The sequence below is a fragment of the Podarcis erhardii genome (genome assembly GCF_964252035.2).
Source record: "Podarcis erhardii genome assembly, chromosome: 9".
Lineage (NCBI taxonomy): Eukaryota > Metazoa > Chordata > Lepidosauria > Squamata > Lacertidae > Podarcis > Podarcis erhardii.
Genome location: NC_138512.1, coordinates 74,795,811 through 74,810,997, shown reverse-complemented (window position 1 = coordinate 74,810,997; position 15,187 = coordinate 74,795,811). Strand labels below are relative to the sequence as shown.

Here is a 15,187-nt window from a genome sequence, read left to right as displayed (position 1 = left end):
ACCTTGGAAAGTTGTTGTGAGAATAAAAGGGCTGTGGGAAGAACTCAAGTACACCACCATAAGCTTCCTGGAAGAATCGCTAAATAAATTAAAAACCCACACAACCAACTGACTAAGATTTGTTTCAATCAGCCAACACAGCTACATAAAGGAACCTGCACCCAGCCAATACTGGGAAAATACAATTCAATTAGGTGGAGGGAATCTCTGGCTCTCCAGATGTTGCTAGATTACAACTCCCATCGCCCCCGGCCACTGGCCATGCTTGCTGGGGCTGATGGGAGTTGTAGTTTAGCCGGAGGGCTAAAGGTCTCGCATACTTGCATGCTCTTTTGGGTTTCTCAAGCCTACTCTCAATCCTGTATCAAGAGGTGCCAGAACCGAGTTCCCGTGAGTTCTGAAGCTTTCACTTCCAATGAGCCACAGATTAATCTTCGTTCCAACACCTCGGCTACAACAAGTTAACTGTCGTTCCTTTAAACGACTCAGCTTTAAAGCCCATCGTTCCAAGTTAACTATGGTTTGTTTGAAATGAGCTAAGATCAACCACAGTTTCTGGGCCATCTCTGGTGGTTCAGAGATGGAAAGAAGATAAAGTCCCTACCAGGGAAGAATGGCAGATGAAGTTGATGGACTATGCCAAAATGGCTAAAATGACCGGAAGAATCAGAAATCAGGAAGACCAAAATTTTAATAAGGAATGGGGGAAATTTATAGCTTATCCTAAAGACCATTGTAAACAGCAGGATTGGAATATCACTTGTAGTTTAATGGTGAATTTTGGATGCAATGGAGAGATAAAAGGTTTGGATTACTATAAAAGATGCAGGAGGAAATGATTAACAATAGGACCCACAAAGGGGAGGAGGGAAGTCCAGGAGATTCCTTGGAATCTTGTTTTTATGTTGTATGTTGGACAATTTTAGTTTGAAAACCCAAATATATAATTATTATTTTTTAAAGGATCAACCACAGTTTACCGGTTTGTATCACAATAGTACGATTCAACAAGAATGGAAGGACAAACTCCTCCTTGTGGCCACGAAGGAGCGAGGGAGACATGGTGTGGTGTGAAAAAGTCATGTGTTAGTGTGACTCAGTCTCGTCACACTAAACTGTAGCTTGGAGCGGTGGCCAAATAGTGTCTTTCTCTCTGATGGGTGCAAAACGTACAGCCTGTCACTGCTGAGCTGATAGTTTAGAAAACCAATCTTTGTGCAAGATGTGTCACAATAGGAGCTAATCCCACACAATAAAATCCCTTTGCTCCTGACCGCCGCCAAGAGCCAGAATATTGTCTGTTGAATGAATACCCGCCGGACTTAGCCTGCTGTTTTGGTGGCCAGCATGCAGACTTTCTTAAAGCTAAACACACACCCTGCAAATATCAGCCCAAGACCACCTGAGTGGAGCAGTTAGGAACTCATAACAGTGCCCTTCTTCAAGGGAAAATTGGATGTTGAATGTCTCTACTTGACAATGCTTACATCAATTAGTTGGTTCGCTTAATCGTTCTAAAAACCTTTTCATCAGCTAGAAAGTTGCTGAAATTAATTACATTGCTTTTTTAAGGGAAAAAAAATAGTAATAGAAAGCTATACTTAGGTCTATTTTAAGCGGCTTCTTCCCCCAATCAACCTGCCCTCCAAATCAGAAGAAAACCCACTTCTAAGGTGATGACGACTGCGACAAACTGGTGCAAAATCTAAAAACCAAAGGAAGAATGCCTTTTGTTTTAGAACTATCATTTCCCCCCTCACGTGTACTTTTAAGTGACAAGAGCCAGTGTGGGGTCGCTGTTAAGAGTGTCACACTAGGGTGGCATTCTGTTCAATTCCTCCCTCGGCCATGAAATTTAGTGGGTGACCTTGGGCCAGATGCAAACAACCTTGGAAAGTTGTTGTGAGAATAAAAGGGCTGTGGGAAGAACTCAAGTACACCACCATAAGCTTCCTGGAAGAATCGCTAAATAAATTAAAAACCCACACAACCAACTGACTAAGATTTGTTTCAATCAGCCAACACAGCTACATAAAGGAACCTGCACCCAGCCAATACTGGGAAAATACAAGGATCAACCACAGTTTAAAGGATCAACCACAGTTTACCGGTTTGTATCACAATAGTACGATTCAACAAGAATGGAAGGACAAACTCCTCCTTGTGGCCACGAAGGAGCGAGGGAGACATGGTGTGGTGTGAAAAAGTCATGTGTTAGTGTGACTCAGTCTCGTCACACTAAACTGTAGCTTGGAGCGGTGGCCAAATAGTGTCTTTCTCTCTGATGGGTGCAAAACGTACAGCCTGTCACTGCTGAGCTGATAGTTTAGAAAACCAATCTTTGTGCAAGATGTGTCACAATAGGAGCTAATCCCACACAATAAAATCCCTTTGCTCCTGACCGCCGCCAAGAGCCAGAATATTGTCTGTTGAATGAATACCCGCCGGACTTAGCCTGCTGTTTTGGTGGCCAGCATGCAGACTTTCTTAAAGCTAAACACACACCCTGCAAATATCCTACTCCAACCTGTTTGGTCTGCGCCACTGAATATTCAAACTTCCCAAGTGGCAATTGGTTTGGAAAGGGCTGCTTTTCCCCACTTGGTTCAGATTAACAAGCTGAGCCTGTTTCATCGACTAACCTCTGAACCACGCTGCTGGGAGAGCAGCTGGCATGCAAGACACTTTGGAGAGGTGGGCGGGGAAAAAAAAATACAGACAATTTCTTAACCACAAGTATGCAAGTTATTTGCAGGAGAGGGAGAGAGAAAGAGAGAGAGCGATAGATGCCCTGAAGTGTTAGAAAGAGCAAATTCCTTGAAAAGCTCGCTTCCGCATCCCGACAGCTGTGAAAGGGAGACGGCAGATGAACGTGCGAATCGCCAAATGGAAATTATTTCCCCTGTGCACCAGGAAAAGACACAAAAAATGAAGCCTCCCCAAAACCGGAAAATTGCTTTTCTGAACCAGGATCCTCAGGACTGCTTAGAACAGAGGTAGACAATGTGGTCCCCTCTGAGATGTTCCTGGACTCCAGATCCCATCAGTCTCAGTCAGCCCAGGAGTGATGGGAAATGGAGTCTGTCAACATTAGGATGGCACAATGTGAGCTGCGTACATCAAAGGAACGCTTCCACTCTGCCGGTGGAAACCTCAGAGCAAAGTTCTCCTAAGCAAGGGAGTTGGGAGACAAAAATCGCCTGCTCTCTCTAAAGGCAGCAGGATTTGGGGAAGACTGGGGAAGACTAAAAGGAACCCCCTGGCAAGAAGCCAGCCTCACAGAGTGGGTGCCTTACACACAGGAATCTGAGACATCTCCTTGCATCTGCTGAGCTGAACGCAACCTCCTTCTTTCCGAATGGCGAATGGCCGGCCTCTGCCACCAAGGTGGGTGTCCTCTAGCCTTTGGCACTTCCCGCCACACAGTCCCCTGGCAGACTGGAAATAAAGCGGCCTTTGCCCACCTGTAGCTGCTCTATGTCCTTACCTGATCAAATAGCAGCAGAAGAGTAAGCTCAGAATGAAGACAAAGATGGCCGTGCCAAAGACCACAATGTATATGTTGAGAGGCAGGTTCTGAAATCCAATGTTTGGCATCCTGAAACTGTAATGCTGGAAATCTGAGCTCATGGATGGTCTGGCAAGAAAAACGAAACAAAAAACAAGGCGGTGAGAATTGTGAATGACTGTTTCCTGGAAACAATATACCTCTGATTTCAACGAATCCCAAAGCAGATTACAACATTGTTTTTTAAAAAATGATGGAGAAATGCAATGAAGAGTGTGGGATGGGCAATTAGCAAGAAGATGCCCTCTGTAGCATTGCACCAAGCAAGCAAATCATCATAAATGCTCATTGTCGTATAACTGTCTCATCACTGTAGAACCTCTCTGCAAACAAATCAGAGCAAATGCTCAATAAAGACCAGCTATAGTCTAAGCCTGGGACGCGGGTGGCGCTGTGGGTTAAACCACAGAGCCTAGGACTTGCCGATCAGAAGGTTGGTGGTTCGAATCCCTGCGATGGGGTGAGCTCCCATTGCTCGGTCCCTGCTCCTGCCAACCTAGCAGTTCAAAAGCACATCAAAGTGCAAGTAGATAAATAGGTACCGCTCCATCGGGAAGGTAAACGGTGTTTCCGTGCGCTGCTCTGGTTCGCCAGAAGCGGCTTAGTCATGCTGGCCACATGACCCGAAAGCTGTACGCCGGCTCCCTCGGCCAATAAAGCGAGATGAGCGCCGCAACCCCAGAGTCGGCCACGACTGGACCTAATGGTCAGGGGTCCCTTTACCTTTATAGTCTAATCCAAGGTTTCCCAAACTTGGGTCTTCAGCTGTTTCTTGGACTACAATTCCCATCATCCCCAACTGGTGACTGGGAGCGGCTACCAGGACCATATAACACCGGTCTTAAAGGATCTACATTGGTTCCCAGTACGTTTCCGAGCACAATTCAAAGTGTTGGTGCTGACCTTTAAAGCCCTAAACGGCCTCAGTCCAGTATACCTGAATGTCGTTCAGCCAGACACTGAGGTCCAGCTCCGAGGGCCTTCTGGCGGTTCCCTCCCTGCGAGATATGAGGTTTCAGGGAACCAGGCAGAGGGCCTTCTTGGTAGTGGCCCCCGCCCTGTGGAACGCCCTCCCATTAGATGTCAAGGAAATAAACAACTATCTGACTTTTAGAAGACATCTGAGGGCAGCCCTGTTCAGGAAACTTTTTAATGTTGGGCAGGGTATAAAATCATTATTATTATTATCATCATCATCTCAATCTGAAGTGGTTCTTTCCTTAAAGGTAAAGGTACCCCTGCCCGTTTTTAATGCTTTGTTGTGTTTTTAATATTCTGTTGGGAGCCGCCTAGAGAGGCTGGTGCAACCCAGTTAGATGAGTGGCATACAAATATAATAATAATAATAATAATAATAATAATAATAATAATAATAATAATAATAATAATAATCCAGGACCAGTAACAGTGTTCCACTGTTGTTGTTCCTAGAGATAAGCTCGGTTTGAACACATGGAGTATATAGCTACATACAGTGCTTTTTTTGGGGGGGGGGGACTTTGCAGGGGCACGCATACCCCTAAACATTTTGTGAATCGAAAGCTTGGTCTCATTGAGGGGCAGTATTTCAATATGAGTAGGAAAATGAGAGTACCCCTAAATATTTTTAAAGAAAAAAAGCACTGGCTGTATAACCGCCCCGCAGTCATACTGGAATAAATGCTCAATAAAGTCCGGATGTAGTCTAACTGCGTAAGCAAAGCAAATCAGGACGAATGCTCAATAAACAGAGAATAAACCTGGAGGAGCCCAGAGAGAGAAATAAGGCAGTTTCCAAGCTACCTTCGCCATAACTTTGCCACAAGGCGGAGTTAACCAAGTCCCTCCCTTCCTCAGCCTGCCCCCCCTTCCAAAAAAGAGACAACGTGGAGGTTTGTGTAGATTAGGGATCAGCAAACCTTTTCAGCAGGGGGCCAGTCTACTGTCCCTCAGACCTTGTGGGGGGCCAGACTATATTTTGGGGAAAAAGTGAACGAATTCCTATGCCCCACAAAGAACCCAGAGATGCATTTTAAATAAAAGCACACATTCCACTCATGTAAAAACACCAGGCAGGCCCCACAAACAACCCAGAGATGCATTTTAAACAAAAGGACACATTCTACTTATGTAAAAACATGCTGATTCCCAGACTGTCTGCAGGGCGGATTTAGAAGGCGATTGGGCCGGATTTGGCCCCTGGGTGTAGTTGCTAAATGCAAAGCCTACCCATGGTGTAGTTGCTAAATGCAAAGCAAGTTTGTCTACCTTGAGAAAGGCTCGCGACTCCAGGGCCAAGCCCAGCACCGCGGAGGCAACACTGGCCAAACAAAGCAGAGTGGCAAAACTTCTGCCACCTTCTTTTTTATTTGATCTTCTCGATTCAGCCTTTCCCTCCCCAGACATTCACCCAAGCTTTGGACAATTCCGGCACAATTAGGACTCACATGCTGTGCGGCATCGGAGCGGCGGGTCGGACACGAAAGCAAAATGGGTAAAAAACGGATGGGGAGAAAGTTTCCTTCTAAGTGGCTCCTGGTTTAAGATGAATAATGCTTTTTGGCAGAAGCGAGAAACAGCCCTCTCATCCGGCAGAAATTCCCTCTTGGAAGATCCAGCCTCCGCAGCTCAGTTTGGCTGTTCTCCAAGGCTCTGAGCTGATCCCTGCCTTGGCTCGGTCCTGCAAAGTGATCCTATAGGCAGAGAGCAGTTTCCCCTTTTTGTTTCCAGGCGTGGCTTCCCTATCGTGGCTTTTATTGTGTTTGGCTTTCAAGGGGAGGAGATTTCCATTGAGCATGTGGCAGAGAGAGAGGAAAATTACAAGCGTCACAAGAATGGGGTTTTTGCAATTTTCACACGGTGCTCTTCGACCCCCCCCCCCGACACCCCAGTGCGGAGGCTGCACAGCTGCTTGGCAGGTTTCAAGCTTAAAAAAAAAAGAACTTGCAAAAGATGGAGAGGTATCTTTTCAAAATGAGCGCAAGAACATCAAGGGGGTACTGAGGACAATCGTAGTTATGATCCAAAACAGAGATTTCCAACTCTGACAGATGTGAAAGATCAGAAAGGAGAAAGGCTTGTGTTGATGACGAGAGGAGATTTTGTTTGTCTCAAATTAGACATAACTTAATAATAGTAATAGTAATAGTAATAGTAATAGTAATAGTAATAATAATAATAATAATAATAATAATAAATTATTTTATTTATACCCTGCCCTCCCCGGCCAGAGCCGGGCTCAGGGCGGCTAACACCAGTAAAATTACAGTAAAAACATAATAGGAAAAAAACAACCAATTTAAAATATAGGTTAAAATGCAGTTTAAAATGCAGCCAATAATTCAAGACCACAAGGGGAAGGAAACATAAGGGTCAGACGGAGTCCAAACCAAAGGCCAGGTGGAACAGCTCTGTCCTGCAGGCCCTGCAGAAAGATGTCAAGTCCTGCAGGGCCCTAGTCTCTTGTGACAGAGCGTTCCACCAAGTCGGGGCCAGCACTGAAAAGGCCCTGGCCCTAGTTGAAACCAATCTAACCACCTTGCAACTTGGGACCAAGGTGTTGTCATTTGTGGACCTTAAGGTCCTCTGTGGGGCATACCAGGAGAGGCGGTCCCGTAGGTACGAGGGTTCTAGGCCACATAGGGCTTTAAAGGTCAAAACCAGCACCTTAAACCTGACCCTGTACTCCACTGGGAGCCAGTGCAGCTGGATAAACGAGGTTACCCAGCAAAAGCAAGCTCCCACGTCTCATGGAGTTACACATGCTTAATGTACATATGTAAGGAGCTTGATTATAATTATATTTTGGGAACGATTCATGTTTTTTTTTAGCGGGATTGTTTTCTACTTTCTGGATGTCGCACGATCGTATCCTAAAGAGGTTGTGTTCTGTGTCCTAAATCAGGCACTGCTAGGAACTGGTTCTCCCCACCCAAATGTATTTCTTATCAATAAAAAAACTGGAGTGGTGTGAGCAAATTTTCATTCTGAAAGCGTGGCCCAGAGAAACATGTTTGAGAACTGTTGGATTAGAGCAGGCATAGGCAAACTTGGCCCTCCAGATGTTTTTGGCCTACAACTCCCATGATTCCTAGCTAGCAGGACCAGTGGTCAGGGATGATGGGAACTGTATTCCCAAAACATCTGGAGGGCCGAGTTTGCCTATGCCTGGGTCAGAGTGTCAGATGAGGACTGGGAGACCAGGGTTCAAATCCTTGTGCAACAGCAGAGCTCCTGGGCATGTTGCAAAGCTCAGAGCTTGCAAGACCCCCGCCCCTCCCCGCCTTAGCTTGTATCTATGCACATAAACAAATGTGTGCAGATTTTAGGCAAAATCTGTGCTGTGGACGGCTTTGTGACTTTAAGAACTGTTCCTTGAGATGGAGGGTGGCTCAGTGGTGGGACACCTGTCCTGAATGCAGAAGAACCCAGGTTCAATCTCTGTACCCTGCAGGAGAACCTTGTTTCGACTCCTGGAGGAATGAACAACATCCTGAGCTCCAGGAACAACATCCTGAGCTGCCAGGAATGAACAACATCCTGAGCTCCAGCAGCACATTCATTGGCTTCCAAACAGACCACTCTGCCCACATGTCAGTGTGGTGTAATGGTTAGAGTGTTGGACTACGACCCCAGGGACCAGGGTTCGAATTCCCACTTAGCCATGAAGCTGAGCTTCAGGCCAGTTGCCATCTCTTGGCCTAACCTACCACACAGGTAGGTTGTTGTGAGGATGGAAAGGTGAGAGGCGAGAACGACGTGGCCCGCCTTAAGGTCCTTGCAAGATAAAGGTGACGGTATATACAGTGGTATATACAGGTGATGGTATACACAGCGATCCGTGCGGGATGCACGTTCGCAACCCGCATCTGCGCACGCGTGGGTTGCGATTCGGCGCTTCTGCGCATGAGCAAAGCGTGATTTAGCGCTTCTGCGCATCTGCCGAAACCCAGAAGTAACCCATTCCGGTCCGTAACCCAAAAAAACGCAACCTGAAGGGTCTGTAACCCGAGGTATGACTGTAAATGTAATTGACAAGAAATTTAAAAAGTGGCTGGTCACCAAGTGATGTGCGCAGAGGCAGTGCGGTGTAGTGGTTAGAGCGACAGCTCTAGGTGTGGTCACAGAATTACAAAACTGTAGAATTGGAAGGGACCCCGAGGGTCACCCAGTCCAATGCAGGAATATGCAGCTGTCCCATATGGGGATCAAACCTGCAGCCTTGGCGGTATCAGCACCACGCTCTAAGCAATGGAGCTACCCAGGTCTGACCAAGGCAGAATACAGCGGGAATATTACTTCTCTTGATGCAGCCTAGAATAGGCTTATTGGTTACTGAGCTTCGCAAGCCCCTTGGAGAGCCTTTTCCGTCAAGGAGTGGGCTGAAAAGGCTTTCAACTGCACGGACCCGCATGCCCCCAGCAAAAAAGGATGAAATGTTTCACCTGGCAGCCAACAAAACAGCCTGTATAATGGAATTCTATTTTTATTCCCAAAGCTTATTCACACACCCACTGCATTTGTACGAACGAGCCTTTCCTGAATTTCCTGAAATTCAGCACGCAAATATGCCCCTAGCCGTTCATGCCCAATTCCGGGGCTTCACCTGCGAAGGTTTCTGCAAGTTCACGGTTGAAGGGACTCTACCAGGGAAAAGCTGGCGACTTTATCAGTAGCCTGATTTGAGCAAAAGAGAAAGAAAGGAAAAGTGGTAGATACTTAATGTGCCACTTTTGATTGTCAGGTAGGTAAAGGAGGAAATAAGACCCTAAGAATGTTTGGAATATTATGATTTTTTAATAGTATCTGATTGGCTGCGTGGGGTATTCCTGTGCAAGGAGGGTTCAAGCTTCAACAGGATGTTGCCATGCTGCTACTCAGTCAATCATTTGACTGCGTGACGAGCTCATGCAGAAAGGTTTGCTTATTCAAGCTGTGTTGAGAAAGCTGTCGACACGGGGAAGCATTTTTCTACACGGCTGAAAACAGGTTCATTGAGACAACTACTCAACATAAAGGGTTTTTTTAAAAATGTTGCTGTACAATGCCCTGGTATTTTGCGAGAAGGCGGCATATAAATACTTTATATTATAAATAGAACAAAGAATCCCTTGTTTATTTACTTATTGCATCTATGTCACCTTTTCCTCCTGGCTCTCCCCATGTTATTCTCACAACAACCCTGTGAGGTAGCTTGCCAGGGGGTTGGGGGAGAGACAGCAATGGGCCCAAGGTTGCCCAGTGAGCTTCACGGCTGAGCGGGGTTTCGAACCCTGGTCTCTCACTGCCATAGTCCTGACACTCTAACTGTTACACCACACTGTCTCTCCTGCTTAATGCCGGGGATTCAGATACTATCTTAAGGGAGTGCTTCTGTTAGGCAAGCGTTACCCTTCCTGGAGACTCAAAACAGGGTTATTTGCTGAGGGGCAAGTGAGATTTATGCCATCCTGATTACAAACTCAGCATGGCCTATGGAGATAGGGCTATTGCAAGCACCTATTGGACAGCGCCAGTGACACCATTAGTGGAAAGCCATTAGTGGACACGGGTGGCACTGTGGGTTAAACCACAGAGCCTAGGGCTTGCTGACCAGAAGGTTGGCGGTTCGAATCCCCGTGACCAGGTGAGCTCCTGTTGCTCGGTCCCTGCTCCTGCCAACCTAGCAGTTCGAAAGTACGTCAAAGTGCAAGTAGATAAATAGGTACTGCTCCGGCGGGAAGGTAAATGGCGTTCCCGTGTGCTGCTCTGGTTCGCCAGAAGCGGCTTAGTCATGCTAGCCACATGAACCAGAAGCTGTACGCCGGCTCCTTCGGCCAATAAAACGAGATGAGCGCCGCAACCCCAGCATCAGCCACGACTGGACCTAATGGTCAGGGGTCCCTATACCTTTACCTATTGGACAGCGCCACTGATGTCATTAGTGGAAAGGGTCTTTCCTGCCCCTCACACCGTTCTGCATCCGACAGGGATCCTGGCCCACTCCCCCTGCAACAAGGATAGTGTGTTGCTGCTGCTACTGGATGAGAATAAAGGTGCGGAATCGAGTTACGGGACTGTTTGGGTTAAGTCCACAGTGCTTCAGCGGACTTTTTTTACATGTTTGCTTCACTCGAGTTTTACCAAGAGAAAAACTAGGTCACTAGCACTGCCGCCTGAATTCCCTGCACTTTATAAACAGTAATGAAAAGGTTGTGGTGTGGGTTAACTGATAGGGATGATTAATTAATTGGGCAAACAAAGATATCGGCAAGCACAACTCTCTCTCGCGCACACACCTTTCCCGCAAAACAAACTCTGGCGAGTAATACTTCTCTGGGGAGAGCCTTTCCAAGCACTGTGGGGGGTTGGACTAGATGACCCATGGAGTCTGTTCCAATTCTACGAAGCCGCCGGATGGTCACTCCCAAAGGTGTGCCACCAACTTTGTTATCTGTCTTACGTTTATTATGCAGGTATTCAGAATATCCCACGCTCCCCTCAACGCAGCCTGCATGTCAAAGTATCTCCTCCCAGCTTTGAATTTCAGATTATTATTATTATTATTATTATTATTAGCCTCCTGTACTAGAGAGCCAGTGGGGAGGGGGTTGTGGTTAGAGCGTCAGAATTCTTGAAATACCTACATTGGCTCCCAGTACGTTTCCGAGCACGATTCAAAGTGTTGGTGTTGACCTTTAAAGCCCTAAACGGCCTCGGCCCAGAATACCTGAAGGAGCATCTCCACCCCCATCGTTCAGTCTGGACACTGAGGTCCAGCTCCGAGGGCCTTCTGGCGGTTCCCTCATTGCGAGAAGCAAAGCTACAAGGAACCAGGCAGAGGGCCTTCTAGGTAGTGGCACCCGCCCTGTGGAACGCCCTCCCATCAGATGTCAAAGCGATAAATAACTACCTGACATTTAGAAGACATCTGAAGGCAGCTCTGTTCAGGGAAGTATTTAATGTGTGACATTTTAATGTATTTTTAATCTTTGTTGGAAGCTGCCCAGAGTGGCTGGGGAAACCCAGCCAGATGGGCGGGGTATAAATAATAAATTATTATTATTATTATTATTATTATTATTATTATTCAGACATGGGAGACCAGGGTTTGAATGCCCACTCGGGACACGAAGCTCTCTGGGTAACCGGGGGGGGGGGCGCAATCACTGCCCCTCGACCTAACCTACCTCACAGGGTCGTTGGTCAATTGTACAACTCTGATAATCTTTGACCACTGGCCACACCGGGTATCACGAATGGGAGTGAGAGCCTTCCTGACAGCGAAGCATCACCTACACACAGAGGATCCCCTCACTTCGTTCTGGATCCATTTTCTGACTTAAGAAGACTTACAGATATAGTCAGGGGAGCTGCCACCATGAAGCCTGGGCAAACTTGCTCAATTTCAGTTTCTCTCTGCTTTTCGATTCTCCAATCTTTTAGGTTCATTTCCCCACATTTCCACATTAGTCTGCGATGATCGCTTAAAAAAAAAAAAACTCTTATCTTAACTAAAAACGTACTGGCATTTTAGCATGACCGTGTCCTGTTGGACACACACGCTTCTGCAACCTTGCGTAATGTGCACATTCTTGCAAGCAATTCCCCTTCCCCCTAATTTAACAAATCTGTTTGGGTAACCCGCAATGCAAGATTTTCCCCAGCATTTGCGCCTTTGTGCATGTTACCCGGCGGGAGAACTGCATCACAACCATCGGACAAGTGCAAATTCTGAAGGACTGCTGCGGTTTGGGTCTCAGATTGCTTCGGGAAATGTGAACTTGGTGGGTTCACTTGTAAATGTGAACCAAACAAAATCCAGGAGGCATCTAGTCCAACCCCCTGAAAGACAGGGAACGGCAGAAACAATTCCGTGTCTTGTCTCATTGCCTAATTTTTATAAACAACTATCTTTTCTCCTGCCCACTTAGCAGTTTGAAAGCACGTCAAAGTACAAGTAGATAAATAGGTACTGCTCTGGCGGGAAGGTAAACGGCATTTCCGTGCGCTGCTCTGGTTCGCCAGAAGCGACTTAGTCATGCTGGCCACATGACCCGGAAGCTGTATGCCGGCTCCCTCGGCCAATAAAGCGAGATGAGCGCCGCAACCCCAGAGTCGGCCACGACTGGACCTAATGGTTAGGGGTCCCTTTACCTTATCTGACTTTTAGAAGACATGTGAAGGAAGCCCTGTTTAGGGAAGTTTTTAATGTTTGAAGTTTTATTCTGCTTTTAGTGTTCTGTTGGGAGCCACCCAGAGTGGCTGGGGAAACCCAGTCAGATGAGTGGGGTATAAATAAAATAATAATAATAATAATAATAATAATAAGAAGAAGAAGAAGAAGAAGTTGTTAAAATGCAAACTGAGGAGGTCTGCCTGAAAAGAAGTACATAAATACTTTAAATCAACCTATCTGTTTCAGGACAGGGAACTCCTACAGGAATGCAAGGGCAGAAGGTGTTTGGGAACAAGCAGGCCACAGTATTAGGTCTGGACTTGGAGAAAATCCAATTTCAGAGCCTAGTTCCTTTGTCAGGATTGGGCAAGTCGCTGTGTCCTGACCTCACTTAAGTGTGTTAGGAGGATGAATAAGGTAAACATAATAATGCAGCTTGGTTAACAAATAATTAGCTGCACGCCCCGTGCGAGGGAATGCGCACGTATGTGTATTTTTGGGTGGAACCAACAGGGAAATTTTAGGAGTCCCCGAGCAAAATATCTCTCGCCAGAGCTGTTCTGCAGCTTCCCTAACCTCCTGGAATAAGGTTGACCGGTGGAAAAAGAAAAAAAAAAAGGGGGGGGGGTTACTAACACAGGAATATGCACCCTACTTGGCATGAATTCAACTCACAATAAGACAACATTGAGACTACAATTCCCATCATCCCTGACCACTAGTCCTGCTAGCTAGGGATCATGGGAGTTGAAGGCCAAAAACATCTGGAGGGCCGAGGTTGAGGAAGCCTGTCCTAGAATCATGGAACTGGAGGGGACCCCAGGGTCATCTAGTCCAACCCCACTGCAATACAAAAATTTGAGCAGGAAGTGGGGGCCTCCCAAGCAGAGTTTCCCCCTGTCATGTGGGAATCCCTTGCAGACGGCCACAGTGCCTAGAGACAGGCAGTCAGGTCATGCGTCCACAGAGGTGATCAGAGGAGGAATGACCGGTGGGAGGAGTGCAGAGAGAATGAATTCCCTGGTGCACCTGCAGCAACACAACTGGACGCCTTCATCTGCCCCAGCTGCAACAAAACATGTCTCTCCTGTATCAGTCTCTGCAGCCACAGCAGGCGCTGCGAGTTCCAACAGATTGACTTCACCCACAAAGGCGCACTCCTCCGTTGTCTCACGAGGCAGATGGATGCAAACATGAAGTTGCCAGGTTCTGATTGAAGTGCCAAGTTAAAGAGGAGGGTGGGAAACCCAGGTGAGGCCTCCGTGGCGGGTCATACCTTGGCACTTGGCTGTGTGTTGACAGACTGCCTGGTCTGGTGAGGTGCCCCCGTGGGATGTCCGCAAGCAGGTCACACGAGGGCCAAAACATTCTCCCTGCTTGCAAGACCCAGAAGTTAGTATTCAGAGGCAGGATGCAGAGGGGAGTGTTTAGGGGGATGTAACTGGTTCGGTCCGTATAGTAAGGCCCATACAGTAAAACCTATGGTTTTCCCAGTAGTGATGTATGGAAGTGAGAGCTGGACCATAAAGAAGGCTGATCGCTGAAGAATTGATGCTTTTTAATTATGGTGCTGGAGGAGACTCTTGAGAATCCCATGGACTGCAAGAAGATCAAACCGATCCATTCTGAAGGAAATCAGCCCTGAGTGCGGAAGGACAGATCCTGAAGCTGAGGCTCCAATACTTTGGCCACCTCAGGAGAAGAGAAGACTCCCTGGAAAAGACCCTGATGCTGGGAAAGATGGAGGGCACAAGGAGAAAAGGACGGCAGAGGATGAGATGGTTGGACAGTGTTCTCGAAGCTACGAACATGAGTTTGACCAAACTGCGGGAGGCAGTGGAAGACAGGAGTGCCTGGCGTGCTCTGGTCCAGGGGGTCACGAAGAGTTGGACACGACTAAACAACAACAACAAAAACTGGTTCGGTTGACCTGGGCACAGAGTCTCAGGGATGTCGTCGGGGATGCCACAGGTATGATTTAGAATCGGGGTGGATTTGATTTAAACCAAATCAATTTAAATCACAATTTAAATCACAATTTAAATCACTAGTCAATAAGACTGCTCTGCCTACTTTCTTTTAGCAAATGTTTTGTGCCACTGGGGAAGTGGTAATTCTGTATTGATTTGTTTTGGATGTTGTATGTGATGCCAATAAAGGTTTTTAAATCTTTTTTTTTTATTTACAGAAAGACTCATTCTTGCTGGTATAATTTTAATATTTACAACCAGACGAAGGTTTCATTTTTGGAATAATAAATTTTCTGAGTAGTTTTTGCAGTTATATCCAAAAATACTGATTTGGTTATGCTATTAGAAACACATAGACAGATAATTATGAAATCATTGTGTGGTTTAATAAGTTAACTGTTTATATTCGGACAACTTTTCTGCTGTACTTTATTGGAAGGAGAAAAATAATCACTTACTTAATAACAATTTAAACAATTTATTTAACCAAAACAATAACATTATAGCATATGT

At 46.4% G+C, this 15,187-nt stretch overlaps 1 protein-coding gene and 1 long non-coding RNA gene across 8 annotated transcripts in view; one reads left to right on the top strand and one right to left on the bottom strand.

Moving 5' to 3' along the window:
- Positions 1-15,187, bottom strand: part of RNF24 (ring finger protein 24) — an 81,340-nt gene that overhangs the window by 11,359 nt on the left and 54,794 nt on the right. For 6 of the 7 annotated variants that reach the window (XM_081877395.1, XM_081877391.1, XM_081877392.1 and 3 more), the window contains one exon: positions 3,488-3,637. In XM_081877395.1, coding sequence (XP_081733521.1) covers positions 3,488-3,630 — 143 coding nt within the window. In that variant the 5' untranslated portion in view covers positions 3,631-3,637. Of the gene's footprint in view, positions 1-3,487; positions 3,638-5,994; positions 6,273-15,187 lie in introns of those variants that run through there. The other variant, XM_081877394.1, reaches the window with a different exon arrangement.
- Positions 1-15,187, top strand: part of LOC309350495 — a 122,730-nt gene that overhangs the window by 94,397 nt on the left and 13,146 nt on the right. The gene's annotated exons all lie outside the window — the stretch shown is intronic.